The sequence below is a fragment of the Loxodonta africana genome, chromosome 22 (assembly GCF_030014295.1).
Source record: "Loxodonta africana isolate mLoxAfr1 chromosome 22, mLoxAfr1.hap2, whole genome shotgun sequence".
NCBI classification, from domain to species: Eukaryota; Metazoa; Chordata; class Mammalia; order Proboscidea; family Elephantidae; genus Loxodonta; species Loxodonta africana.
Window position 1 is genome coordinate 65146996 of NC_087363.1, and position 27873 is coordinate 65174868.

At 51.7% G+C, this 27873-nt stretch overlaps 2 protein-coding genes across 2 annotated transcripts; both read right to left on the reverse strand.

The window, feature by feature from the left end:
- Positions 1 to 557: 557 nt before the first annotated feature.
- Positions 558 to 20916, reverse strand: IQCA1L (IQ motif containing with AAA domain 1 like). The gene is made up of 19 exons (XM_064275051.1): positions 20906 to 20916; positions 20054 to 20381; positions 18934 to 19053; positions 18472 to 18657; positions 16876 to 16947; positions 15016 to 15221; positions 14341 to 14425; positions 6430 to 6552; positions 6201 to 6276; positions 5671 to 5777; positions 5304 to 5387; positions 5145 to 5203; positions 4324 to 4406; positions 4048 to 4155; positions 3052 to 3251; positions 2553 to 2639; positions 2051 to 2228; positions 1447 to 1685; positions 558 to 917 (listed from the first exon to the last, which is right to left on the reverse strand). Exons 1-19 carry the CDS (start codon positions 20914 to 20916, stop codon positions 810 to 812), a joined length of 2460 nt encoding a protein of 819 aa, XP_064131121.1. The 3' UTR covers positions 558 to 809.
- LOC111750617 (histone H2B type 2-K1) lies at positions 20362 to 27833 on the reverse strand. The gene is made up of 2 exons (XM_023548079.2): positions 25068 to 27833; positions 20362 to 23077 (listed from the first exon to the last, which is right to left on the reverse strand). Exons 1-2 carry the CDS (start codon positions 25206 to 25208, stop codon positions 22841 to 22843), a joined length of 378 nt encoding a protein of 125 aa, XP_023403847.1. The 5' UTR covers positions 25209 to 27833; the 3' UTR covers positions 20362 to 22840.
- Between the last annotated feature and the right edge of the window lie 40 nt (positions 27834 to 27873).

Sequence of the window (27873 nt, forward strand, 5' to 3'; positions counted from 1 at the left end):
GACTTTTGCCCCAGGAGCTGGAGGCTATACTGCAGCCAGCCCCCAGAGGGGTGGGCTCTGGGTTGGAAGAAGGGGAGCAGAGGGTGGGTGGGTAGAATGCAGGGGGGGGGTCCCCAGAAGAGAGAGGTGAAGACCACCTGGAGAAGGCATTGGGCCTGCCACCAGCCCTTACCCTGGCCATGAAGACCCTCCATTAGCACCACACCCTTGCTGAGCCCTTTCTCCCGAGAACCATTTCCGTCTGCACCTCACCCCCACCACCGTCCAAGAGCCTCACCTCTCTGACTTCCCAGACACTTTTGTTAGAGTAGCTGGACCTCTCTTCACTTCACAGATAAGGAATCTGAGGCCCAGAGACAGGATAGGGTTGCCCAGGATAATTCAGGGGGTTAGTTACCAAATGGGGCTAGAACCAGGTCTGCTAACTTTGGGCTCGCTTTTTTCAGTTTGCTGATCTTCCTTACCGCCCCCCCCCCACTTTCTCTCCCACAGATCCCTCCAGGTACGCCTCTAGGAGGAAGGGAGCTAGGGCCAGGCCAGCAGAGTGATGAGGAAATGAGGACACAGGGGTGGTGTGGCTGGGTGGGTGGATGGGAGCCTGGGCAGGAGGGGGGAGCGTGGTGAGGGCTGGCTCAGGCAGTGGGCACAGACAGGACAAAAGACATGGAGCTGGACCGAAGAAGAGCTGGGTCCCCGAAGCCACGTGGGCATTTATACCTCTACCCACTGACCCCTTTGCCTTGGGTGCTGGCTCTGCTGCCCAAACCCCCCCACTCCCCGACTAAGCTCAGGCCCCTTCAATCTGGCCATCACTTCTTTTTCTTTCTCTCCTTTGTCATCCTGGCCTCCTCGGCCTCCATCTGCTCCTTGTTAAGCTTCATTCTCTTTTTGCCCAGTGGAGTCTTGAAGTACCAGTCCTTGGGGGGGAAGAGGAGGAGGGGCAAGGAGAAAGGAGGATTGAGGAGGAAGACCTGGTCCATTGGGATCTGACCCTCAGTTCTGTCTTCTGACCTCACCCTTTCCCTTTTTATGGGACCCTGTTTCCTCAACAGCTTTCCCTTCTCTCTCGCCGGGGTTCCCTTGCTCCCACTAAGTTCTCCAGGCACCTTCCACCCTGCAGTCCTCTCTTCACTGCCACTCCTGTCCCTTAGGGAGTGGACACTGGCACAGTGCCAAGCAGACCAAGGCTTCCCCTTTATCACTGTCCCTTCCAGGCTCCCACCCTCAAGGAAACCAAGTGAGATGTTCCTGCCCATTCCCTCACCCCTTGGTCTTCCCCCCGTGATTTCTTGTTCCCTGCTAAGCGGAATGCCACATTCACTTTAACCTGTCATCTAGCACTTTTGCGGAGCAAGGAGAGGGTCCGAAGTGTGCTGTGGGACTGGCTTAGGAAGGTTGTGGACCCTGGCTGGGGCTCCCGCCCACCCTCTCCTGAAAGAGCCTCACCTTCAGGGATTCCTCCTCCTCTTTGTACACCGGCTCCAGCTTGGCCAGGTGCCCCAGGAACTCAGAGGCCACTAGGGGCCGCTTGGACAGTTGCAGGAGCCGCCGCTCGGTCAGCACTGATTGGGTGGCTTGGAGGATGTGGCCAGGTGTGTAACCATCTGACACCTTGGCCAGGGCACTGATGTCCAGGCTCTGGGTCACCTGGACTCCCTGGGTCTCTATCATATGCTTCCAGAGCACTGCAAGCATGGAGAGGACATGGGCATGGAGGTCACGGGTGGGCACCCACGGGGGGCAGGCAGCAAGGCACAGCACATTCTGACCTCGGAGCCTCAAATGACTTGGGTGCTTTGGAAAGCAGAATACATGTGTCACCTCACAGGTGAGCACACCCTTCCCCCAGCACGAGGCAGTGGAGCTCCAGGAACTACATGGCCTGTCTGCTTTCCACACAACCGGGACCAGTACACAGGCCACTTGACTGCTTGTCTGGTGGTCTTTCCAGAACGCCTGGGCATGCAGACAAGGGTGTGTCGGGGGAGGTTATGGCAGGGGCAGTGGTCCCAGGACCTCTTCTGGCCCTCCTCTGGGACCTAGGCCTCACCATAGCGGGAGGCGTAGTCGGGCCGGGGCACAAGGAGGATGCGCTCATAGGTCCGGCACAGCCCCTTCATCTCGGCCAGCTGTGGCTGGGCTGTTGTTCCAATCAACATCACGCGGTCTCCAGGGTTCAGCAGGCGCAGGGCCTTGGTGAGGTCCTTCTTTATTCGCTTTGGATCCATCTGCTCCAGGGAGGGGAGCAGATGTGGGGGTGTCAGCTAGGGGAATCAGAGAGCTTCTGGAACCCATGGGACAGGCACACAGTGACTGGCATGCAGGGCTTCCAGGTGCTCAGGGCTCCCCCAACCCTGTCTGGCAGCGATCCCCACCAGCCCTGAGGGATGGAAAGGGAGAGGCTGTTATCCTGCTTTAGGACAGGCGAATGAGGCAGTGGAGGAGAGGGCACTTGCCCAGGGTCACTGTAGGTTAGGCTAGGAGTAACCTGAAAAAGTCCGGCTCCCAGCCCTGCTCCTGCTCCCTACCCCCAGGTCCATGATGCCCCTCACCTCCCTCTCCTCCTTTGGAACCTTCTTATAGAAAGTCTTCTCAGCTCCCCCAATCCAGATCACAGAGGGCTGCAGGAGCCGAGCCACCTGGCCAGGCCGAGGGGGGAAGTCAGGCATCAGAGGCCCCTGGGCAAGGGCGTCTTCCTCCACCTGGTAAGCCCAGGGTCAGCAGGGGCCAGGCTGGCCTCACTGTGCCCACCTGAGTGCCAGCCCCACTCCTGGCATCCTGCCACCCCGACCAGCCCATCGCGCTTTGGTGGGGAGTCTGAGGTTCCCCTCTGGGACAGGGAGGGGCTCATATTCGACCTCATCTTTCCCAGAAAAGCAATTGCTATGGCCCTTCACAGGCTCCAGGTGTCTAAGAGCTCATAGCAGGGGTTGGTGGGGAGACCTCCCAGCTCCTGGAATCACCCCATGGGCAGGTGGGCACCCCTTTGGCATAAAGCTCACTCTGCTGTGTTGTCACAGACTGAGAAGGAGAGCAGCGAGAGGGACTGACCTTGAAGACTGTGTGCACGACCATCTGTATGCCAGCCCGGCCAGGGTATTTGCCCTGAAGGTTACTGGGGGACAGGTCAAATAGGTTGGCCCCGGTTTCTGTGCACACAGCCTTAACCAGCATCTTCTTCCCTGTGCCTGGGGGGCCCACTAGGAGGATGGAGCGGATGAGGGGGGCCATGGCATGTATATCTGGGGAGCCTGCGAGGAAAGAAATGGGGCCAGAGGCAGGGTGTGGGCCGGTGGCACAGGACAGGGCATGGGGGGGGCATTGCATAGGGCAAGGCCACGGCCAGGCCTGCTCTGGATGAGGCTTCCCCAGCCTCTGAGCAGTCCTCCGCCTGCAGGCTGTGATTGACAGCCTGGAGGGTTTTGAAGGGCTGTATGTGGTATGGAGGGGTCCTGGTGGCACGGTGGTTAAGCACTTGGCTGCTAACTGAAAGTTCGGTTCAAAACCACCAGCTGCTCCACGATAGAAAGATGAGGCCTTCTGCTTCCGTAAAATTTACATCCTTGGAAACCCTATGGGGCTCTACTCTGTCCTATAGGGTCGTTGTGAGTTGGAATCAACTTGACGGCAATGTTTTTTTTCTGTATATGGTGTCAGAGGAAACCTCTGCCCCTTTCAATGCCCTTTCTGGTTTCCATACCATCTGTACTCCTGGACTATGAATGGGTAAAATTCAAGGGTATATGACAAACTCCCCCAGAGAGATCCTGGTCTCTGCTATTTTATGGGGTGGGCTGGGGCTGTTCTTCCTGGGAAAGGAACAGAGTGGGTGATGTCACTTGAATTGAGTACGGAGCTAGGAGGTGGACTCCGCAGTAGGTCAAGGGCCCATGGGACTTCTGGGGCAGCCCCTCTGGGTGTGGTCTCCAGCAGGCAGATGGCACCCAGGGACGGGACATGTCCCCCCCTTCAGCCACCCTGCCTTGAACCCAGGCCTTGAAAGTCTCTGCCCAGTTCGGGGTCTTCACACCCCCAGGGGCTTCTCACCGAGCCGGAGGACCCCGTACAAGGCCATGTTCTGACGAATGTCAAACAGGGAGGGCATGGGCAACTTGTTGGCCACATTCAGAGTGGATCCAAGATGGAGGCAGTCACCTGAGGGCGCAGGCAGTCAGGCCACTCACTTGGGCCAAAGGAGAGAGTCTGGCAAGGAGCCAGGCCCCCTTCCAAGAAGTGGCCTTCAGCAAGGGGAAGAGTGCCATCCGGGGCTAGCTGCCCCTCAGCTCAGAGCAGGCGCGGTAGGGAAGGGGGATGGTGTCTCACCAACGTAATCCTTCAGTGCCACTGTCTCACTCTTCTTCAGAAGGCCATGGATGACAAGCTCTTCGAACAGCGACTCCAGGGACCTGCAGAGGGTGGGCAGGGAGACCCAGAGGACATTAGGCATAGGCGGGGTCTTATGAAGGGCATGAAGAAGAGGAGGATGGTCCTCCCGCCCGCATCTTGTGGTCAAAGCTGCAGCCAGCATCAGAAGGCACAGGGTGTGGGGGAGAAGCCAAGGCACCAGCCCTGTCCCGTGAAGGTGCTCTGTGGACTAAAAGGGAGGCAGGAAAGACCAGTGCCCTCTGTGGATTGCCCAAAGTCCCACCATTAGAAATCCATTCATTTGGGTTAAGCATTACCCTCTTTCAAGAAACCGCATTTAAGATGTAAGCCTTCCTGGGAAGGATGGTTATTAAAGTAAAAACCATGAACGTGCTCACGATCTCTGTCTACCAGAGAGTGGGTACAGAGAAGTGAGTGGAAAGCCACCCCAGACAAGCTGCTCAGTACTCTAGAGTGGCAGATCCAGGGGGCAATGTCTTTGTAGGGGCAGAGCTAATTAAGGAGGGCGAAGGTGGGAAGGAGGATCTGAGCAACGGCAGTACTCCATCTGCATCTTAATCTGCGTTATAATTTTCAAAGCTCTTATTACTATTTTATATGACCCTCACAGCTATCTTGGCAGTTTGGCAGGACTGGTACTTGGGAATGAGGACACTTAAGTGACTTTCCCAAGGTCACACAGTACAAAGCAGGCCTTCTGTCCCAGACCACAGCTCTTCCCCCACCCCACAGCACAAGGGCACAGCTGAGTCTGGTACCTGTTTAGGGTCAGATCTTTTTCCTTCTTCTTCTTTCCAGCTTTCTTCCCAGGCTTCTTCTGGTTGGACACAAGTGCACAGGTGAGCGTGTCTATTCCTTCCTCCTCCCATGGGAGCCTGTGGAACCCTCCCAGCCCTAGCCCTGGACCCTCATCTCGCCTTTGGAGCCTTCAAGGGTCTCCCCTCCTCCCTGTCCACGGCCAGGCGCAGGTTCTTCAGCTCTTGCCGCATCAGCTCATCTACCTGGGGGGACAGGAGGGAGTGGAAGGGGCAGCAGGGGCCCAGTGAAGAGAAGGTGACAGGGGCAAGGAGCAGGACAGAGATGGGAGGAAAGAGAGAGCCTCCAGGAAAAGCCAGACAAGCCATGCAAAGGTGGCTAGGGCACCCACACGGGCATCCCCTGCGCTTTGGAGCCCTCAGCCACTACACCCTCACCCCTGGTCTGTACCCTGCTTACCCCTGAGCCTGGTTCTCAGCCAACCACCAAAGTGGGGAGAGTGAGGGTGGCCCTGATGAGTCCTCCCACCTGCATGCGGATCTCCACTTCCACTTCTTTCCTCTTTTCCTCCCGGAGGGTCTCAGGGTCAAAACTCTGATTGGGGTGTATGCTCTCATAGCGGTTCTTCCATAGCTCTGACCGTGGAAAAAGGTGGAAAGGGGTGGAGGGAAGGTCAGAGCCCTAGGCATGTGTGTGCACTTGCACATACACACACAGACTTGTGAGCACACATGCACACATGCACACACGTGCACTGCACATATTCACACACACACACAGACACACCCTGGCCAGGAACCTGATCCAAACTGATCCACCTCTCCCCACTGAGCTCCCTGGCGCAGCTTCTACTCAGACCACAGAGGCTCAACCCCAAGGACTATGAACACAGAAGTCAGACCCAAACCTATGACACCCTGGATCCAAGAAATCATATCACACATACCCTTCTCCCCCTTTCACATTATCTCCTCAGCCCACACACACAGCTACACCCCCACCTCTGATTCATGTGGCAGACTCCCACTTTGCCCCCACAAGGCCTTCTCTTCTCTTACTCATGTACTCCTCATGCCCAGCATTGATCACAGGTATAAATTTGGACGGCAACACTTTCAGCATATCATCCACTTCCTGGAATAGAAGCATTCTATGACCTCAGCTCCATGACCTCCACCTACCACAAACTCTGAACTAATCCTTACCCAGACCAACCTTCCTGCTGTGAATTCCCCTAAACTTTGCTCCTCCCTGCCCACCGCCCCACACATCCACAAGGTGTCTCACCCCCTTCTTGGCCTTTTCTTCCTTCCCCTTCTTCTTCTCTTTTTTCTCCTCATCCTTGTTCTTATTTTTCTCTTGCTCCTTCTTTTTGTTCTCCTGGACCTGCAGCTCCAGCTCCATTCTCACCTGTGACCAAAAACAGATGATGTTCGGAGACCAGAAGGGTTTTAATAGGAACAGGAGAACTCAGGAGTGAACCCAGCACCACAAGACCTGAGTAACTTGATGGGGTCCAGACGGCTGAGAGTCCAGAGACTGCATACTGGGGTCCAGGAAGAAAGAGGAGCCAAGTGAAGTCATGTTTTGATCAGAGGTGCTGGCTCTCTCAGGGGCCTCAGATCTAGAGCCACAAGGGTGTCTCCAGACATATGTACTCTCCCTGGCATGGATGCCTTCTCTAAGTGACAGGTACTCCCTCACCTTCCCCATGTAGCCTTTCTAGCCACATCTGCCTCCACTGATCATAGCTGACCTCTCCCCCACACCGCCTCCATCCTGAGCTTTACTTACTACTCTCTTTAACGTCAGGCTCAGCCTGCATAGAAAACACCTGTCCTACCCCTAGTGTCTTAGACTGGATTCTCTAGAGAAGTAAAACCAGTGCACGCTGGTGTATATATATATAGAGAGAGAGAGAGAGACAGACAGACAGACAGAAAGGCAGAGAGATTTATCTCAAGGAAATGGCTCATGCAGTTGTAGAGGCTGGCAAGTCCCAAGTCCAGGAGTCAGGGATCAGGGTGAAGCTTCTGCTAACTCACGTAGCTGCAGGGACTGACGAACCCAAGATTGGCAGGTCAGACAGCAGGGTGCTGGCTCACAGACTACTAAACCTGATGAATCCAAGATTGGTAGGTAAGACAGCAGGCTGCTGGATCACAGGCTGTGGAGGCTGATGAATTCCAAGACAGGCAGGCAATATGGCAGACTGCTGGAGCAAGTCCCAAGAACCAGTGGTCAGATGATGACTAGCCAGAAGCAGAACCCAGGGCAAGTGAGTGAGCTTTGCCAGAAAGTCCATATATATATTGGATACAGGCCACACTTCTGAGGAAACTCCCCTTACAACTGATTGGCTGATCACATCAGATCACATTATGGAGGATGACTACATCATTACATAGCTTCCAAATTACATAGTTACACATCTGCCAGATTATATCATTACATAACTGCCAAACCACTGAGAATTGTGGCCCAGTCAAATTGACACACAATCTTAACAATCGCAGTCCACCCCTTGTCAACTTGGCACCTGTACACATCTCCTTAAACCATACACAATATCTAAATAAAGACAATTACAAAGTCATACTTGTGCCTAACATGACGAAAGTAACAAGTGTGCAACCGAAAACACACTAGGCCCATTCACATTTTATAAGTGAACAAAAATATTTGATGCGCACATACAAGGAAGAATTACTCATAATAATTACCGTCCTAGTTTCTGCAACTGGTCCTGTGGTCGTAAGTGGTATTTAGAACTACCTTCTTCCACCACCCATTCCGTATTCCTTTTGCCCTCAGCAAGTTATAGTTCTTTGCCTGGTGGAGTGACCCAAGCCTTCGTTCCTGAAGGGTCTGTGTCATTAGTAGTCATATCAGAACTGCGTTTCTGTAGTTTTCCATTGACTTTAATCACAGGGCATGGTGGTACCAAGAGATATCCTAAAGTGTCCTGTTTTCCAGACATAATTTTCTTGACCTGCATTATGCAACACCAGTCTGATTTCCCTTTGGTGGTCAGGATCAGTCACATCAGCCAATATGGTAACTCCTCTCTTTGCCTGTTGATACAGAGGCATGAGGGGCCCAAAGTGGTCAAGCGGTATTCTTAACTTCCAGTTCAATGGAATCCATGTTGTGTGTCCAGGTGGGAGCATTCCTCTGTTTGGAACTAAGACCCCTAGATCTGCAGAGCATAGGGTCATGGAGACAAGAAGCAAAAAAATTGAGTGTGGGTCACTAGGGGTAATAGTGAGCAATGCCACTCCCACCTCCACCCCTTGATTCCTGGACTCATGAATCCTGGCAATGGGAGAAACAGTCCTATATATTGAACACTAGTTTTTTTTTAGTTTAGAGCATATACAGCCTCCTGGAGAACAGTGTCCAACCCTGCAAAATATTGCCACCTAGCTGGCACCATATTTGTGTCTTTAGGAGGCCATTCCATTATTCTGTCAAGCCAGATGCTTCAGTATGATGGGGAACATGATAAGACCAGTAAATTCCATGAGCATGGACCCATTGCCACACTTTCTTTTCTGTCAAGTGAGTGCTGCTCTGAGGCAATGCTGTGTGAGGTACCATGATGGTGGATAAGGCATTTTATGAGTCCATGGATGGTAGTTTTGGGAGAAGCATTATGTGCAGGGAAGGCAAATCCATATTCAGCATACGTGTCTATCCCGGTAAGAATGAAACACTGCCCTTTCCATGATGAAAGAGGTCCAGTGTAATCAACCTGCTACTAGTTTGCTGGTTGGAATGGTGCCATATCAGGGATTCAGTATTGGTCTCTGTTGTTGGCAGGTTGGGCACTCAACAGTGGCTGTAACTAAGTCAGCCTTGGTGAGTAAAGTCCATGTTGTTGAACCCATGCATACCCTCCATCCCTGCCACCATGGCCACTTTGTCCATGAGCCCATTGGGCAATGATGGGAGTGGCTGGAGAAAGAGGATGACTGGCTTCCACAGAATGTGTCATCCTATCCACTTGATTGTTAAAATCCTCCTCTCCTGAGGTCATCTTTTGGTGAGCATTCACTTGAGACACAAATATCTTCACTTCTTTGGCCCATTCAGAGAGGTTTATCCACAGACCTCTTTTCCATACCTCCTTGTCACGAGTTTTCCAATCATGTTCCTTCTAAGTCCCTGACCGTCCAGCCAAACCACTGGCCACAGTCCATAAATTAGTATGAAATCCCACATCATTTCTCTTTCAAGCAAAGTGAAGAAACAGGTGCACTGTTTAAAGTTCTGCCCATTGGGAGGATTTCCCTTCACAATTGTCATTCAGGGAGGTCCCAGAAAGGGGCTTAGTGCCTGGATATAGTGCAGAACCATTGGTAAACCAAGCAGGAGTTTTCTCTTCCTCAGTCAAATGATCATAAGGAACTGCCCATGAGGCTGTGGGCCACTACCTCATGCCACTTAGTTGTGACTTCAAGTCACGTTCAGGTCCGATCTTGTATGTAGCACTTCCATTTAATGATGGAGTGCTGCTGTGCACATCTGACTTTAAGGCTCTGTGAGTCAGACAACACCCAGTTCATGATGGGCAGCTCAGACCACATGGTGACTTGGTGCCCCATGGTTAAGTGTGCAGTCTCTACTAAGGCCCAGTAACAAGCGAAAAACTGTTTCTCAAAGTGAGAGTAGTTATCTGCAGAGGAAGTCTGGGCTTTGCTCCAAAATCCTAAAGGTCTGTGCTGTGATTCATCAATATGGGCCTGCCAAAGACTCCAAACAGAATCTCGGTCACTGACACTCCAAGCACCATTGGATCAGCTGGATCACATGGCCCAAGCAGCAGAGTTGCTTGTATGGCAGCCTGGATCCATTGCAAGAGCCTTTTCTTGGTCTGGCCCTGCTCAAAACTAGCAGCTTTTTGAGTCACTTGATAAATGGGCCAGAGTAGCACACCCAAATGAAGGATATATTACTTCCAAAACTCAAAGAGGCCAAGAGGCCTACCAGGCATTGTGCCTCTTTTTTAGTTGCAGGAGGGACCAGAAGTAACAACTAATCCTTCACTGTAGAAGGGATATCTTGACATGCTCCACACCCCTGGATTCCTAGAAATTTCACTGAGTTGGCAAGTGCCTGAATTTTTGTGAGATTAATTTCCCACCTTCTAGCGCTCAAATGTTTTACCACTAAGTCCAGAATCATTAACACTTCTTCCTTATTAGGTCTAATCAGCATGATGTCATCAGTCAGTGCAATGGACCAGTGTGAAGTCTTGTGGAAGGGAAAGGTGATCAAGGTCCTTGCAGACTAAATTATGACATATGGCTGAAGAGTTGACATACCCCTCAGGTAGAACAGTGAGGAAGTATTGCTGGCCTTGCCAGCTGAAAGTAAACTGGTTCTGGTGTTCCTTCTAAACCAGAATAGAGAAAGAGGCATTGGCCAGATCAATAGCTGCATACCAGGTACCAGGAGATGTATTGATTTGCTCAAGCAATGAAACCACATCTGGAACAGCAGCTGCAATTGAAGTTACCACCTGGTTAAGTTTACAATAATCCACTGTCATTCTCCAAGATTATTAACATTCTCCAAGATCCACCTGTTTTTTGCACAAGCCAAATAGGTGAGTTGAATGGGGACTTGGTGGGAATCACCACCCTTGCATCCTTCAAGTCCTTCATGGTGACAGTAATCTCTGCAATCCCTCCAGGAATGCAATTTACTATTTTCCTAGGTGAGGATAGTTCTAATGTCTTCCACTTGGCTTTTCCTACCATAATAGTCCTTACTATACTTCTCATGGATCCAATGTGGGAGTTCTGCCAGTTCCTGAGTATATCTATTCCAATTGTGCATTCTGGAACTGGGGAAATCACTACAGGATGGTTTTAGGAACCCACTGAATCCCCTCTAAGATGAATCCGAGCCAAGACGCCATTAAAAACCTGACCTCCATATGCCCCCACTCTGACTGGTGGGCCACAGTGACATTTGGGTCTCCTGGAATTAGTGTCAGTTCAGAGCTAGTATCCAGTAATTCCTGAAAAGTCTGATTATTTCATTTTTCACCAATGAACAGTCACTCTCATAAAAGACCATAGATCTCTTTGTTGAAGACAGGAAGAAAGATTAACTTTGGTGAAGATGGGGAGAAGACAGGCGGTATAGTAGGGCCCTTCCTCAAGGAGACCTGGCCTCCCCTTTCTTCAAGGGATTGTGGGTCTGTAAACTGGCTCAAGTCTGGGAATTGACTGAGGGGCTGTGACTCTCTTCCAGTGATTCAAGTTAGACTGTGGTTCACTTGACCTAGAATTCTTCCACTTGCACAGATCAAATAAACATTTAGTAGATTTTCTATTTCACTTCTAGGGATATCATGACTAAGTAGTCAATGCCATATATCCATATAAGTCAGACTATTCTGATTATTGCTTTTACTCTGTTGTCCATTATGGTAATCATGTCCACCTTGTTTTTGCTGATTGAATGCAGCCATTTGGCCCCTACCACCACAGGGTCCAATCAGCCTCATTGTAGTTAGATGTCTTAATTCATTTAGGGCAGTGCCCACTGTCAAATCTAACTTACATAAAATAGCAATCACAGCAGCCTTCCAGGATGCTGGTGCTCCCTTCACAAATTTGTTCCTCATTGTTGTGAAAGGTGTGTCCCCTAGGCACTCTATGTGTGGGTGTGGGTCTAATCTGATAAATCCACTCTAGCATGCCAATTTCCCTACGTCTTTAGATACCTTCTTCTACAGTATATCAAGGCAGGTACTTCAACTTGATTTAGTGTAGGCCACCCCGTAACCCATGCTTCAGCACCCAACCAAATAAACTTCTAGATCCTTTCCTAATCTCTCGAGATGAAACATTGAGTGAAGAATCTGTGTTTAGTGGGCCCCTATCAATAAACTCAGACTGATCCAACTTTATGTTCCTTGCACCATTATCCCACACCCTCAATAGATATTCCCGCACATATTTCCCAGGTTTCTGTTTGTACATATTAGAACGGTCAAGCATTTCTTTTGGAGTGTAGCGTATCTCCTCCTGGGTCACACCTTTTGGGGCTCGCTGGGACTTAAGTCTAGTTATAGGTCTAGAAGCAAAAATGGGTGGTGGGATGGGTCCTGGGAACATTCAGCAATGTCTTTTAAGGCATCTATCCTAGGTGCTACCCCAGGCAATGACTCAAAAGTGATAGCTCAGACTCCCCCCCAGGCGATGTCCCAGACAAAGGCTCTTCAAACACAGTTGGGTCAATCTCATTAGGTGGGGGTGGAGGGGATGATGGTCTTACTGGGGAGGGTGGCTTAGCAGACAAAGACGGAGTAATCTTTTCAGATGTGAGTAAGAGGGTCGGTTCTGTTGGCAGGAGTAAATCAACTGAAATTAGGGGCTCAATGTCCCCATCTTCCTGATTATCTGCCCATATATCCCCATCCAGAGTTTCAGTATCTCCTTTCTTCCTAATTAATGCACTCATTTTAACTTTAGATACCATTTGAGGTTACATCGTAATTCAGCCACTCTTACAGTAAGACTCTGGGTTTGGTTTTCAGCAGTATCAGCTCTGTTACTACAAGAAATAGCACTTTCCTCAGTGCACAAGTGACAACTTTGAGGTCTTTTATGTGGTGGTTGAGCTGTGACTCTGAAGCTCTGAGCTCATCTCTTTCTTTCACCACTTTGTCTAGTGAAAGTAGAACAAACCGAACAGCTTCTCTGTACTTCTCATTCTGAAAAAATTGTAGAAAAGTGTCAAACATTCAATCACTAGAGCCTCGCTTCTCACCAATACTTGATCTATTGGTGGTGATTTTTGCATGTTAAGATCGCCACCTTATGCCATGGATTAGAATTGTCCTCTTTACTACCGGAGGCAGAGTCACCCTTGCCTTTAAGACTAGCCAGACTTGAGAACTGGTTCAGAAAACTCATTCTTACAATTTTGTTTCTCTATAACCATTCTCAGTATTAAATGTCTTATGCTGGGTCCTCTAGAGAAGCAAAACAAGTGAACTGTATATACTCGGCCCTCAGTATCTGTGGCTTCCACATCCGTGGATTCAACCAACTGAGGATGGAAAATATTTAGAGAAAAAAAAAGTTCCAAAAAGTAAAATTTGAGTTTGCTGTGTGCCAAGCACTATACTGAATCCATGCAAATAAAGCGATGTGTAGGCATCCCCTGCTGTAGCCTCCCACCATTTCACAGATCCTCAGTCTCTCTCCTGCACTCATTCTTTGAGCATTGTTTGCCTAGTGTCTCATTCGTTCACTACTTGTTTTGTGTGTACCCTTTGTTTCTGTGGAAAAATGGCTCCTAAAAAGCAATTAAGTGGTCAAAGCAATCCTTCAAAGGCTAAGTGTGAGGGGGTTGAGGACAGTGAGAGGAAGCAGTTTAAGGTTAGTAAGGGATGGCTGGCTAGCTATGTAAAGCACTACATCCTCAAGAATTTAAAGATCGTGGAAGAATCTACATCAGCTGACACTGAGGCAGCATCAACGTTTCCAGAAGAGGTCAAGAAACTCAAGAGAAAAGAAAGGGTCCCTTTCAGAGCAAGTTTTCAATTGTGGTGAAATAACTATTTACATAGCATTTACCTTGTAATAGGTATTATAAGTAATATAGAGATGAGTTGAAGTATATGGGAGGAGGTACCTAGGTTATTATGCCATTTTATATAAGAGACTTGAGCATCCATGGATTTTGGTATCCATGGGGTGTCCTGGAACCACACCCCCACAGATACCGAGGGACGATTCTCTATATAGAGATTTATCTCAAGGAAACAGCTCATACCATTTCACATAGAGACTGGAAAGTCCCAAGTCTGTGGGTCAGGCATCAAGCTGGAGGCTTCTCCTGACTCACATAGTTGTAGGGGCTGGCGAATCCAAGATCAGCAGGTGAGGCAGCAGGCTGCTGGCTCAAGTTCCAAGAACCAGTGGTCAGATGACGATAAGCCAGAAGCAGGATCCAGAGCAAGTGAACAAGCTTTACCAGAACATCCACATATATATTGGATGCAGACTACACCCCTGAGGAAACTCCCCTTACAACTGATTGACTGATCACATCAGGGAGGATGACTACATTGTTACATAACTGCCAAATTACATCATTACATAACTGTCAAACCACTGAGAATCATGGCCTAGCCAAACTGACACACAACCTTAACCATCACACCCAGGATACCTGTTCTGGAGTCTTGTCTGCAAAGATCAAGTAGGATCCACCTGCAGATTCATCTGGATAGTCAGGAAACCGGCCAGTAAGGGCACTAAGTGGACATAAAATGCTTAGATAAGATGAGCGGTTGGATAGGTAAATGGGTGGACAGGTGAATGGGTGGTTGGACAGATGGATGAGTGGTTGGACAGGTAAATGGGTGGTTGGATAGGTGGATTGGAGGTTGAACAGGTGGATGGGTGCTTGGACAGACAGGTGGACAGATGCACGGGTAGATGAGCAGCTGGGTAGAAAGGTGGGTGGATGGTTGGATAGAAGGATAGAGAAGGATAAAAGGAACACAGAGACAGAGGGAGAGAAAGAAGGAATGTATAGACACAGAATAGAAAATAGAAAAGACAGGTGGCTTATGGGGGAAATTCATGCATTTCCTATTCTGGCATTTTCTCTTCCACCAGGGAAATGGGGAATCATGTGTGGAAAGGGTATGGTGAGTTGGGGGCCAAGGTTTAGGCCAAGAGTGTCAGCAGTGTGTTGGAGGAATGTGGGTGGAGAAAAGGGCCCCCTCAGAACTAGAGAACCAAACTGTGGAGAGAGGACAGAAGAAGCCTATGGGGACGCTGGGGTAAGGAAGAAGACAGGTATTTCAGGGCCAGGTTGGCTGTGGCTGGGGACACTGACTGGCACTCAATAAACCACTGTCGAATTTGCTCCTTCATCTTCTCCTTCATGTCGGGCCCCTCGATCTCCATGAGAGAATCATGGGTTTGCGTCATGGCCAGCTGGAACTCCTCCTCCTTCTCCATCTGGCGGAGCCTCCGGACATCCTCCCTGAGGCAGGCCTGGGACAGGATGCCCAAGTGCTCCGTCTCGTTGGGTGAGGGCAGCTGGGGAACAGGAGAGAGGGGCTCAGAAGCGGGAGGAGGGAGAGCCCCATTCTTCTGCGCACACACCTGCCATTATGCCTTCCCGCCATTGCACGCACTCCTGAACGCAACAACGGGTGAGCCTGCATCAGGAGAAATTGCGTTTGGAGCCGAGACCCGTCTGTGTAAATTACTCTGATAATGAGTTTGCTCAATGCATCTGGGCTGCCCCCTGCCTGCTCCCCCGCACACCCTCCCCTGTGAGCCTCAGGCCCAGCTCCCGCCCGCACTCCCGCCACCGGGCTGCGTTGGCAGCCGCACTGGCAGCCACTTTCCCGCCTCATTGGCTCCCAAATGTATTTTAAATATCACTCTGCGCAGACAATTACTGAAAACGCTGAGTTCACACTGCTGATGGGCCCAGGCGGCCAGCTCCCTTCTCACCCACCGCTGGTGCTAGGCTCGCCCCCGCCCCTCCCACTGAGCGGCCCTGCCCCCCCCCCCATGCTGAGGTGCCCCCTCCGCCGTCCCAGCCTCCTTCAGAAGCCTCCAAGCCTCCCAAAGCAGCAACCTAGGCCCTACCAAGATGTCACCGGCTCAGCCCTGGCAGCTACCAGCCCTTGGGAAGTGCCTTTCCCTCCAATCCCTGTGGCTGCCCACAGGCTGGCCCACCCACCCCAGCTCCCTTCATCAGCCAGTTCACTCCAGGGTCTGCCCGGTGGGGCTGAACCCTCAGTCCTGTCATTGCCTTTGCTTCCCAGGTCTGCAGAGAGCGACTGGGACCAGAGGCAGCAAGCAGAAAGGACAGGTGAGAGCCACGGGGAGGGGCCTGCACACCACATGTGCACACACATGTAGACACGTACACACCACATATGGGAACACATGTAGCCATGCTTACCACACATGCACACACATGTAGGCAGACACACATCACACATGCACACACCACACACACGCACACACGTAGACAAGTGCACACCGCACCACACACATAGGCGTATGCAGTCATGAACACGTGGTGTGTGTACACATATATACCACACACATGCACACATGAGCATACACATACACACCACATGTGTGTATGCACACTCACATGCATATACATGCACATACCACACGTGTACACACACGTGTGTGCGCACATCGGGCTCTCTGCACCTCTTAAGACCCACACAAACACGCTCAGATCACATCACAGGCGTTCAGAACACTGAGCGATCCTCCCCACAGGGCAGAGAAGTGCTTTTGGACCCCCACAGCAGGGAAGCCTGGGACTAGAAAAGCCCTGGTGTAGGGGTGTGGCTCCGCAGCTCGGCCCACTGGTTGTCCCAGATGCTGGCCCTGAGGCGTTGTCCCTCTGCTGGGCTCACCCTGTGGCCTCTCTTTCCAGAGAGGGGTACGGGTGGGGTCCAGGACAATGCCCTGTGCTGCTATCCCTCCTAGCCCCTTCCCACATTTTAAGATTTTTCTAAGGGCTTAAGGAGAGGGAGGGGCATAAAGTGATGAGGCTCAGAGGTGGCTTTTCTGTCCCTCCCCTCTTCTGAACCAAACTTTTAAAGGCCCCCCCCACCCTTCCGACTCCCCCTCCATACTGATTCCCACCACGTCTTGAGTCGGGGGTGGAGTTCGCAGTGTGCGCTCTGTGTGGAGAGTGCGAAGGGGCCCTCACCATGCCGATAAACTCCATCTCTACTTGCCGGTCCTGCTCTGTGCGTTTCCTCTGCAAGTAGCCTTTCCACACCTGGGGGGCAACCGGGCTCAGGGAGGGACTCACTGGCAGCCCTGGCAGGGAGGTTTGGGGGGCAGTGGGGCAGCGCTGGGGAGGGGGCTTCCAGCTGTCTTCAGCAGGACCAGGGTGTTACCGGGTTTGCCCATAGGAATGCTCTCCTCCTGCCCCCCACCTGCTAATCCTTTGTATCACAGCAGCCCCTCCTCCAAGAAGCACTGCAATAGCCCACTTCTCAGAATGCTATGGCATTTGGAACAAATATTTTATTCCACCAAGGGACATAGGCCTTAGCGCTGCAGGGGCTGTGGTGACTCCTAGCTTTTCCCACAAGGAAAAAGAGGCCAGAGATGGGACATTGTCAAGGCAGAGTTGGTCCTGGAATCAGGCTTCCTAGTTCCTGACCCCATGTTCTTTCTCTGGCCCAGGCACTCAGACTCTGTGTACCTCCAGCACTAGTGGGGGGAGGTTGAGGCACCGGGCAGAATCCAGCCAGGCACTCCCCGTTCTCACGGGGCTTTCTGCATTGAGGCAGGGTAGGGTGTTAGAGGACAGGGGGCCCCAGAAGGCACAGAGCTGGAGTTAGCAAGCTCCACTTAACTCATCATGTTTCCTTTTACCTTGGTCACCAGGAGGCTCAGGAAACAACAGTGGCTCATTGTTAGCAGCCTGAAGTGCTTCTGAAACGATCACCTGCTGTGTTCTGCTACACTATTGTGCATCTTTCCTCCCTAGTTTTAATGATCCTTTTGTTTCTGGGGCTCTTATGGAACCCAGTCCAAATCCTCCTGGGGATGGAGATGCGGAATAAATAATAAATAAGACACATGTTTATGGGCTGATAAGGCCTCTATCCATGAGGAGTTTGGACTTGAATTGTGGAGAACAGAATTCAGCCCTTGAACCCTGTGATGGTTGAGGTCAACTTGACTACGCCCTGATTCTCAGTGGTTTGGCAGTTAGGCAGGAGTTTGGAGTCACATAATGATGTAACCGCCTCCATGATGAGATATGCTGTAACGTGATCACCTCTGTGCTGGGACTGCTGTGAGTAGCCAATCAGTTGAAAGGGAGTTTCCTTGGGGGTGTGGCCTGAATCCAATGTAGGTGGGCCTTCTGGCAAGGCGTGTGGGGCTTTTGCTGGCTCTGGATCCTGCAGCTGGCTCCTGTTCATCTGACCTCTACTTCTCGGGACTTGAGCTAGCAGCTTACCTGCTAATCTTGGGATTCATCAGCCTCTGCAATCTGTGAGCCAGCAGCCTGCCAGCTTACCTGCTGATCCTGGGGTTTTTAGGCCTCTGCAGCTATGTGAGTCAGAAGCCTGACCCACTTACGTGGGACTTTCCAGGCTCTACAACCACGTGAGTCATTTCCTTGATATAAGTCTCTCTCTCTCTTTATATATATATACATATAGATGCTTCACAGGTTTTTCTTCTCTAGAGAGCCCAGCCTAAGACAAGCCCCTTGTGACCACCACCCTTGGCACAGGCTCCTGCAGGAGGCCCTGCCCCAGCTTACATGCTGGTGTCAGATTACCTTCTGTATGATGACAGATGCCTGGTCCTGAGTGAACTTGCGCCTCCCATCCTCCCGGCTCTTCCGATCCCGCTCTTCCTCTTTCCGAATTTCCTGCATAAACTTTGCACGGAGCCGGCCTTGCCGAGCCCTCTCAGCTCTTTGCAGCACGATTATGGCCTCAGCCCGGTGCATTCCTGGAAAACTCTGACCAGAGTAATGGCAAAGTGGAGGAAGAGATGAGGGCTGGCCTGCATCCGGGTGGGGCCTAGGAGACCAGCCCACAGGCAGAGCCAGGCATATGGCTGCCTACATACTGCCCCCCATCTTGGCACTGAAAGGTGATCATGAGCACAGGAGCTGCCCTGAAGAGGACCAGAGGTACCCAAAGGGCACTCTGAGGTGTATATGGGACAGGGCAAGGCCTCTCTGCATGCTAGAAGGTATCTTTGGGGGGATTCTGGGGATGTCCCCAGCCCTCACCTCCTCAGAGGACACTGGCTCCATTTTGGACAGAATCTCTGCCAACATCAACCCCCGGTCTTTCAGAATGTTGGCCTGCTCCAACAGGAAGTATTTGGGAATTGGAACCTCCAGTTCTGCCTTTGGGGCAATACAGGGGGAGGAAGGTCAGCAATCAAAAGTCAGGGCCATTGCCTGATCCATGGCCATTTTCAGTGGCTCACAGTCTCTGGCACCTAGAACCTAGTCCTGAACCCTAGAGCCCTGGGTGGGGAGCTCATGGATTATGAGAGGGTTCCTCCCAATTTCACCCCTCTCTTCCCCCACCTTTACCATCTGGCTAGAGTTGAATTTCGGAGGACCAGGTAGGTAACGGGCCATGGTTCCAAATCCAAGGTACCTCAGAATGATCTGGAAAGCTCTCAAAAATACTGATTCCCAGGCTCCCCAGGGAGTCCCTGGGTGGTGCAAACGGTTAACACTGGTCACCTGCTAACCAAAAAGTTGGCCATTTGAGTCCACCCAGACCTGGCAATCTACTTCTGAAAAATCACAGCCACTGCAAATCATATGGAGCATGGTTCTACTCAGACACACATGGGGTCACCATGAGTCTGAAACTACTCTTCCACAACTGGGAGACCCTCTAGAGACCCTCTAAGAACGAAGCCTGTAAGATGTGTCCTTGAGAGTCCACAGCTGAGTCTGATGCCACTGGCTGTGGAAACTTTGAGGCTTCATGGTGTGGGCTTGGAGTAGGGACAGCACTGGGGGACTGGGGCAGGACTGGAGGCAGGTCTGAGCTCTAGAGCTGTGGTGTCCAACATGTCCAGGCACACAGATCATCTGAGGGTCTTGTTAAGATGCAGATTCTGATTTAGTAGGTCAGGGTGGGCCCCAGATCCTGCATTTCTAGCAAGCTCCAGGTGATGCGGACACTGCTGGTCCACAGAGCACACTAGAGGAGGGAGCCTTTAGAGGACTCTCCTTGCTGATCCCTGCGGCACGCGGGTCTTCCCAACCAAGAGCCCCAGCTCTCTTCCTACACCCTCCTCTGAAGCCCTCCCCTGGAGACCAAGTGCGACCAAACTCGCTTTCTACACCCATCTCCACCCCTTCCAGCACCATGGGCGACCCGCACCGGTGTGAGCTTGAGCCCCTGCAGCACGTGGTCCAGGCAGCAGCACTCGCTGAGTTCAGCGCACACCAGGTCCTCCTGCAGCTCCAGCACGCGGCCCGCCACCCCGTCCAGCAGGCGCCGCAGCAGCCGCCGCTTCTGCGGCTGCACCATCTGGTCGTAGATGGTGTCCAGGCGGCGTAGCAGCCCCAGGTAGGACAGGTAGAGTAATGAGAGCCGGTGCTGGAAGGACTGGCGCTCCCGGTCGGGCACGGGGTCGAGCAGGGGCTGCTCCTTGTCCAGCAGCTCCTGCAGTGTCACGTGGGAGGACTCCCAGAGGCGCTGGTAGGCTCTGGGGAGGGCACAGGGTGGAGGCTCTGAGCCAATGCGGGGGCAGCCTGGCTGGCATGGGGCTGGGAGCTACTGAGCCCTCCAAGGAGGGTGAACCCTGGGTTCCAGAGGTGTGAGCTCAAGCTTACTTATGAGAGGGAGCCCAAGCAGAGTTCCTGTGGTGACATGGGAGGAGTGAGGTTGGGATGGAGGGGGCCCATTGATGCACAAACAAGAATGGTGGGTGAGGGCTCTTGGCCGAGAAGGGGCTTTCTGGAAGCCAGGGTGGGGGTGCTGCCAAGAGATGCTGCAGTAGGGGGAAGTGGGGTGTGGGCTGAGCATAGAGAAGGGTCTCTTCCTCAGAGCAGAGCCCTGGTTCTGGAATTGACAGTCCAAGGGAAGCTTGAGGAGAGGAAGCTGTACTCTAGGCAGCGACAGCCCAGGGAGCAGTAGCAACATGCTCGGGGCGCAGCCTAACGGGACAGGGACAAACTCTGCTCCTTGTTCTCTCAGCCCGGCAGGAGCCCTCTTCCAGCAAATACTCACCCCTCAGACATGGTGCCCGGCTCCTCCTCACACTGCCCTCTGTGAGCAAACTAACCATGGCACCATAGAACCCCTGTGGTTCTATCCTGACTCCACCCCCAGGCTGGTACAGCCTGACTGTAAATGTTCTGTTCCATTGTACCAGCATTCTAAGACCTTGAGCAGAGGGGTGGAGGGTGCAGGGTGAGGTCCACCTATCTTGGAGGCTGACCTGGAGACTGCACCCAAAGGGAAGGGGGCTATGGTTACAGACTCCAGTGAAGTGATATGCCTGGGGAGGATAGAGCACAGAGTGGGGGTCAAATAATTGAACGGTCTCGGTTTAGAAACTCCCCATAAGCCGTGAGACTCTGGATAAGTGTTAGTCCTAAAGGCATTAGTCCATCGGCACCCTTTTCCTGAATTCAGGTCCAGCCTCCCTTCACTGTGGTATATGACTGTCCTTTGGAGGAAGGTATGACGTGAGGGGAAAGGGTACTACATTTCACTGGATATGGAGTCCCAACCTTCCCCCTTGGAAGACAACACAAACACACCGATCTTACTGAGGTCTGCTGAGGACGAGTGGGCTGTACCTGTAAGAAAGTGTGGCAGGTGTCCTCGGTGGGATTTGGGCTCATTCTGAGCCATCTGTGGGCTGTAGGCTCAGAGGTAATACAAACCAGTCCCTCAGCCACAGCCTGACCCCGGTCAGCTGGGGATGACCTGTCTGACTCTGTACTAAGTAGGGGCTTCTGAGTAAATATATAAGGATTTGGGCTAAAAAGATGGGGGAAGCAAGGAGCAGCAAAGAGGACCAAGAGACTAGGGATTAAAAAAAAAAAAAATTTTTTTTTTGATTACATAACTTTAAATGTGCAGCTAAAGTACTGAAGATCTTGTTAAAATACAGGGCCCGACTCAAAGTTCTGAGGTGAGGCCCAAGACTCTGCATTTCTGATAAGCTTCCAGACGCTGTAAATTAAGGCTATCGCACCTTGAATACTGGGTATAAAACAAAGTGGTAGTGTGGGTAAGTTGAGGTTCAGGAGCCAGGTTGCCTGGGCCTGTCCCTTTCTAGCTGTTTCTGCCATGGGTAACAGGTTCCCAGCTCACGGAGTCTCCTTGCCAGGCTTGTATGCCATCCTCGTGCAGCACACAGCACTGCACCCAAATGCCAGCCAAAAAAAAAATTTTTTTTTTTTTTTTTACTAGAAGGGGATGCCCGTTCAGGACATGAAGCTGAAAGCAACAACCCACAGCCTATCCAACTACCAAAGGAACGTCCCACTTTTCAACCATCCCCTGGAAGCCTAGAGAATTTATGGGTCATGTGCTTACGACAAAGCAGAGGCAGAAAACAAGAGAATGTGATCAAATATTATGTGGTGAATTCAGGTAAAGGACATGTGTGTGGTCATTGTACTTTGTTGTAATTTCTCTGTGGGTCTGACATTTTTCGAAATAAAAGTTGGGTTAAAAATATTAGGAGTTTCAAGAACATTCCCAATTTGTTCTGAAATTAAGAGGAAAGATACCTTTTAGGGACCTTGGCCGGCTGTCTGGGAGCTGACCTGGGTGTTTGTATCCTGAAGAAAGGTCTTTGTGGCCCTGTGCCTAGTACAGTACCTGCCACGCAGGGCAAGAGATGGCACCACAAAGTCACGAACTGTCAGGGTGGAGAGTAACCTTGGAAGAGGAATTTCAAGTCCAGAGAAGTCATAAGGAAAGCGCTGCAGCCAAGCCAGGACTCAGTCCAGATTCCAGCCCTGCCACAGCACGCTGCCCACACGATAACTGCTCATGGGACACACTCAGCAATTCTTAGAAAGCGTGAGTACATGTTATCGTCCCTCCTGTGGAGCCGTGTTAAACAGTGATGCTGACTTGCTCTTCCTTCATAAACCACCACAGTGCACGGGAGCAGCAGGCTCTTTATTTGTGGTCAGGCCTTGCTCACTTGGAGCTGATGTACTTGGTGACAGCCTTGGTGCCCTCAGACACAGCGTGCTTGGCCAGTTCCCCGGGCAGAAGCAGGCGCGCAGCCGTTTGCACTTCCCGGGAGGTCAGGGTGGTGCGGCCAGAGTACTGGGCCAGCCGGGTGGCCTCTCCAGCCAGCCGCTCAAACACATCGTTCACAAAAGAGTTCATGATGCTCATGGCCTTCGAAGAGATGCTGATGTCGGGGTGCACCTGGGAGAAGCAGCAGGACCAGTGCGTTAACAAGGGATTCTACCCAACCCCTCAGATCTCAGCCCGAGTTGGGGACCAGCTGGAAGTCAGAGGCAGCCTCTTCCCAGAGGCCAAGAGGCATGGAAATAGGGAGTTGTTTTCCTTTTACCACTCTACCCAAGTCGAAAAAAGAAGTTTCTCCCAACCCTAAGAGGTGACCATGTTGGTAAGTACTATAAGCATCTGTATTTACCAGATGGAATCGGCTATGTGTGTCTCGCTTTTCGCCGGATCTGTCGCAGCATTCTGCAGTATGGAGGAATCATGGCTTACACCACCATTGCTCTCTTAATGGACATTAGGGTTTGTGTCCTGGTTTGTTTCTATTAATTGTGCTACAGTAAACACATCCTTGAGGGCTCTTGTATAAGCACACCGAAGGCTAAATTCCTAGAGGAGGGACTACTCCGTCAAAAAGTCTGTGCAAGTAACTTGGTAGGTAATTACCACTCTCCAAAGAGCAGGTTTTCATAACACATGGGCAGCCCCAGAATAGCAGTTAGGAGACCCAAGCTCTCTCTGGCTGACACGGAACCACCGTGTGACCTTGAATAACTCTTTCCTCTGGGCCTCAGTCTCCTCATCTGTTACAAAGCTGTCAAACTAGGTGAACTCTAGAAGACCAAAGGATCCTGAAGCGTGAGCGAGGTAGACACTGTTAACTGCTTCTCTGCAAACTGGAGACGAGCACTTGTGCAGACATGCATCAGGTCAAGGTGGAGATGGAGCTAGGACACCTCAACTCCCTGCCCCTCACTCTTTCCGCCACCCCTGACTGCCACGAAGAAGAAGAAATCTAAGTTGGTACAAGGTTGTTGTTGGGCACCGCTGAGATGATTCCAACTCGTAACAACCCCATGTGGCAGAGCAGAACCGCCCCATAGGGTTTTCTGGCTGTAATCCATGGAGGCAGATCAACAGGTCTTTTTCCCACAGAGCCGCTGAGTGGGTTTGAACTGCTAACCTTTCTGTTAGCAACTCACCACTTACTTAACCTTTGTACCACCAGGATTCCTTGGTAAAAGGCTGAACCAAAATCCCTTCTGTTGTCAGTACAGCCTCATCCTCGGTGATGACATGCTTTACCCTGCTTGGATAAAGGGGGAACTCCCACTAGGATCCAGTCCTTGTTCACATCCATTTCTGAGCCCGTCTGACTAAGCTGCAGGGCTCAGTAGCACCCACTCCTGCCCTATTCTCATGACAGCAAGTCTGTCCTCTGCAGTTGCCCTGACCAGCGTGCCACTACCGGGCCTACCCTATCCCTCACCCCACCAAGTCAACCTCAGGCCCCGCCTGCTTTCTGGCCTAACAAGGGGTGAGACCCTGAGGGAGGCAGTGGAGTAGACCTGCCCCCTCCCAGACCCCCCTTGCCACAGGGCAGTGGCTCTGATGATCTGGGCCCCAAACACAGTGGCTGTTACATACCCATCCATGCCCCTAAGGTTCATCAGCGCACAGTCCCAATAGCGGGTGCTTCTCTGACTGGGAGGACACATAAATGGAGGCCCTGGCAGCCTGTGCTTAGAGTGGGACAAGCAGGGCATGCCACCATCAGGGCATGTGACTGGGTCAAATCTAGGCCTCTGTGGCCCTCAGGGCCTTCATCCACAGGCCGTCTGCCTGGCTGGCCTCCCCCTGCACGCTCACTCCCCAACATCTTGTCTGTAAAAGGCTGGCTCTTTCATGTGGCCCCACCTAATGTTCCATACAATAGTCTCATCTGCTCAAAAGCCCTTTAAATTTCTGGGTGGTGGTGGCGGCACAGAGCGTGTTTTCATTGTCTTCTGCATATCACAGGTGCTCAACAGATACTGAGATGCAGAGGCCTCCAGATCAAGTGTAACCCCTCAAAAGAAGAGGCGCCAAGTGCCTGAAGCCACTGCCTCGGTACCAGGACTTCAGTTCAGTGCCCCTCCATCCCCCTACCCACCCTTGCTCCCACTCTCACCTGCTTGAGCACCTTGTAGATATACACTGAGTAGTTTTCTTTGCGCCGGCTACGCTTTTTGGGCTTCTTATCCCCAGAACTACGGCCCCTTTGGCCCCCGGACTGCTGCTGCTGCTGCTGCTGCCCAAGCTCAGCGCTCATCCTCCAGCTTTGGCTCCTCCTTGCGGCCCCCTCCCACTCCTCAGAGCCACTTATACAAAGCCAGCTGCCCCACCAGGTGTGGCTGGGGGCGAGCACCTGGGGTGGAAAGATGGGAGGGGCGGGCCCTGGCCAACTCTATCCAGAGCTCCCAGTTCATTCTTGAAAGTACTTGCTCCTTCCTCTCCCCAAGCAGTTTCCTATTTCTGAGTAAAAATCCTTCACCAGCCCCCTCCCCCACCTAGCCACCTCCCAGTTATTTACAAATGTCTTAAAGTTCACAGACCGCCACCAGACCACCAACACAAGTGGATTACCAAGCGCCCACTGCCTCAGATGGCTCCATGTGCTGCAGGGGCATGGAAGAAACACGGGCCCCACGGAGCCCTACAATATCGTTGAAGAACTCGGTCCGATTCACATCAATTAGAAGAGAAAAAAGAGCTAACGTGTGGGGATGGTTGGTAGTGGAGGAAGAGCTCCAAAAAGAACAATGAGTGAGGGCTGGGGCAGCCAGAGAAGGCTCTGCTGAGAACAGGGGCATTTAAAGCCAGTCTCGCAGGATGGATGCAATTTAACTGGGGAGGACTGGGGAAGGAGGGAAACCCTGGTGGCGTAGTGGTTAAGAGCTACATACGGCTGCTTTAACCAAAACGTCGGCAGTTCAAATCCACCAGTCACTCCTCGGAAACCCTATGGGGCAGTTCTACTCTGTCCTATAGGGCCGCTATGAGTCGGAACTGACTCGACGTTAATGGGTTTGGGGAAGGTGCAATGGCATGGAGTTATAGAGTGGAACCAAGGTGTGCAGAGGCCTGAGGGGTTTGGGCTGGGGGCAGAGGATGGAGCAAAAGGGCCAGGCCAAGCCAAAGATGGACAGCAGGGAACCACGGTAGGTAGGGAAGAGTCTGGCCGGGAAGGGATTCTGGATGAAAGACTCTGGAAGAGAAAAACAACGGAGGCCCTCTGTTAAAGCAGGTGGTGTGAGTGTGGAAGCCAAAGCCTTGTTAGATGGAGGACGTTGGCTGTCCCAGCACCTGCGTTCAGGTTCTCAGTGGCTGTGAATAAAGAACCCCAGAGCAACATGAAAAACACAGACTGGGGTGGGGGGTAGAAGGGAGAAAGTATTCAAAATTGGGTGATGGGGAAAGTCCCAGAGACAAACATCGCCTGTAGTGTGAAAGCGGCAGTATGACTAGCTTGAACACTCCCACCTCATTAAACTCACCTCTCCCACCCCGTTCTGAACACCTGGTCCTGTCTTACACGCTAAGGTTTAAGTGGACTACGAGGGCTATTCTCAATACAAAACAAGGAGCTGCCAATTTTAGACATGAGAAGAAATATATTTTGTACGCTTTTTAAACACTCTTAAAACCATTGAGAATGGAAGATTTTTTTTTTTGACAAATGAGCTGACGAGACTCCTCCTCCCACCCCTCCCAACTCTGAAGACCTCCCAACCACTCGCACATCTGAGGTCGCACATCTGATCCGCTAGTCTGGAGACCCTGACAGGCTTTAAAGGCACTCTGAACACCCAAAGACTTGATTCCTGGCTGAAGTAGCGGGAGCCCTCACCTCACTGTTCCTGTGACCCTAGCAGCTCATTAGGTCTCTGGATATTCAGGACAGGCTTACTGAGGCCACTTTTCCCCAGGCCCCACTTACCTGGAAAAGGAAGAAAGCAGCAAAGCCAGGTAACTCCAGGGCCAGCAGGAACAGAGTTGTCACCCCTCCGTCAGACTTGGGCTGCCTTGGTCTCGGCTGTGGCCTGTCACCAGAAGTCTCTTACTGTTCCCTCTGCCTAGGGCAACTCTTGGACTTCATGACCAGGCTGAGATCCTACTCATCTTTCAAGTTGGAATCCAATCCTGGATCTCTGGACAGCTACTCACACTTCCTTCACTGTGAATCCTACCATCATAATCTAGCATCTGGTTCATGTCCTTTCTATGTCTTATTCTCTAGCCCTGTTGAGCTCCTTGGGGGTTTAAACACCCTGGGACCTTCGGACACTCACAGGGTACTACCAAGTATTGAACTGTCATGACAGGTTTGGGAGGTGGAGTGAAGAGTGCTAACTCCTACGCCTGATAGCACAAAGTTCTGACGTACTGTTCAAGTTCACAAAGAACCAGACAGGCTGTGAACAGGTCAAATAATTGAACTGCCTGTACTCTACCAAGAACAGTGGTTCACAAACTTCTGTTTGTGTGAAAATGCGGACTCCCAGCCACCTCTGCATCTCTCCCATCAAATGGAACCCAAAGGCCTGGAGCCCAGGGATCTGCCCCTTCAACAGGTGACCCAGTATCACGATCAAGAGAGCCTCAGACCACTTTGCACACCTGCTCTGGGACAGCGGTTCTCAGTGTGGCCTGCCTGCAGCAGCAGCAGGAGCACCACCTGGGACCACGTTAGATGTTAATCATAGGGCCCGCTCCAGACATGCTGAACCAAACACTGAGGCCCAGCAGTCTGTGTTCTAACAAGTCCTCCAAGTGAGGCTGACCAGGCCGATGCTTGTGAACCACTGCCCTAAGAAAATGCAGTTTCCAACCAGCAGATGGGAGAAAGCTCTGGGATTGCTGGACAATCACTCCCCAAATCCCACCTTTCATCTCCCAGGGACCAGTCTTCAGTCCACATCCATCCTACTGCCTTC

What these genes read in the sequence shown, in the direction of transcription:
- LOC111750617 (XM_023548079.2), bottom strand. Translation starts at nt 25,208, where the DNA reads ATGAGCGCTGAGCTTGGGCAGCAGCAGCAGCAGCAGCAGTCCGGGGGC. An exon ending in TCTACAAGGTGCTCAAGCAG is followed by an intron (nt 23,078 to 25,067) that starts GTGAGAGTGGGA and finishes TGCTTCTCCCAG; the next exon opens with GTGCACCCCGACATCAGCAT.
- IQCA1L (XM_064275051.1), bottom strand. An exon ending in GACCCTTGAAGGCTCCAAAG is followed by an intron (nt 5,204 to 5,303) that starts GCGAGATGAGGG and finishes GTGTCCAACCAG; the next exon opens with AAGAAGCCTGGGAAGAAAGC. An exon ending in TCGTGCACACAGTCTTCAAG is followed by an intron (nt 2,640 to 3,051) that starts GTCAGTCCCTCT and finishes CGGCCTGGCCAG; the next exon opens with GTGGCTCGGCTCCTGCAGCC.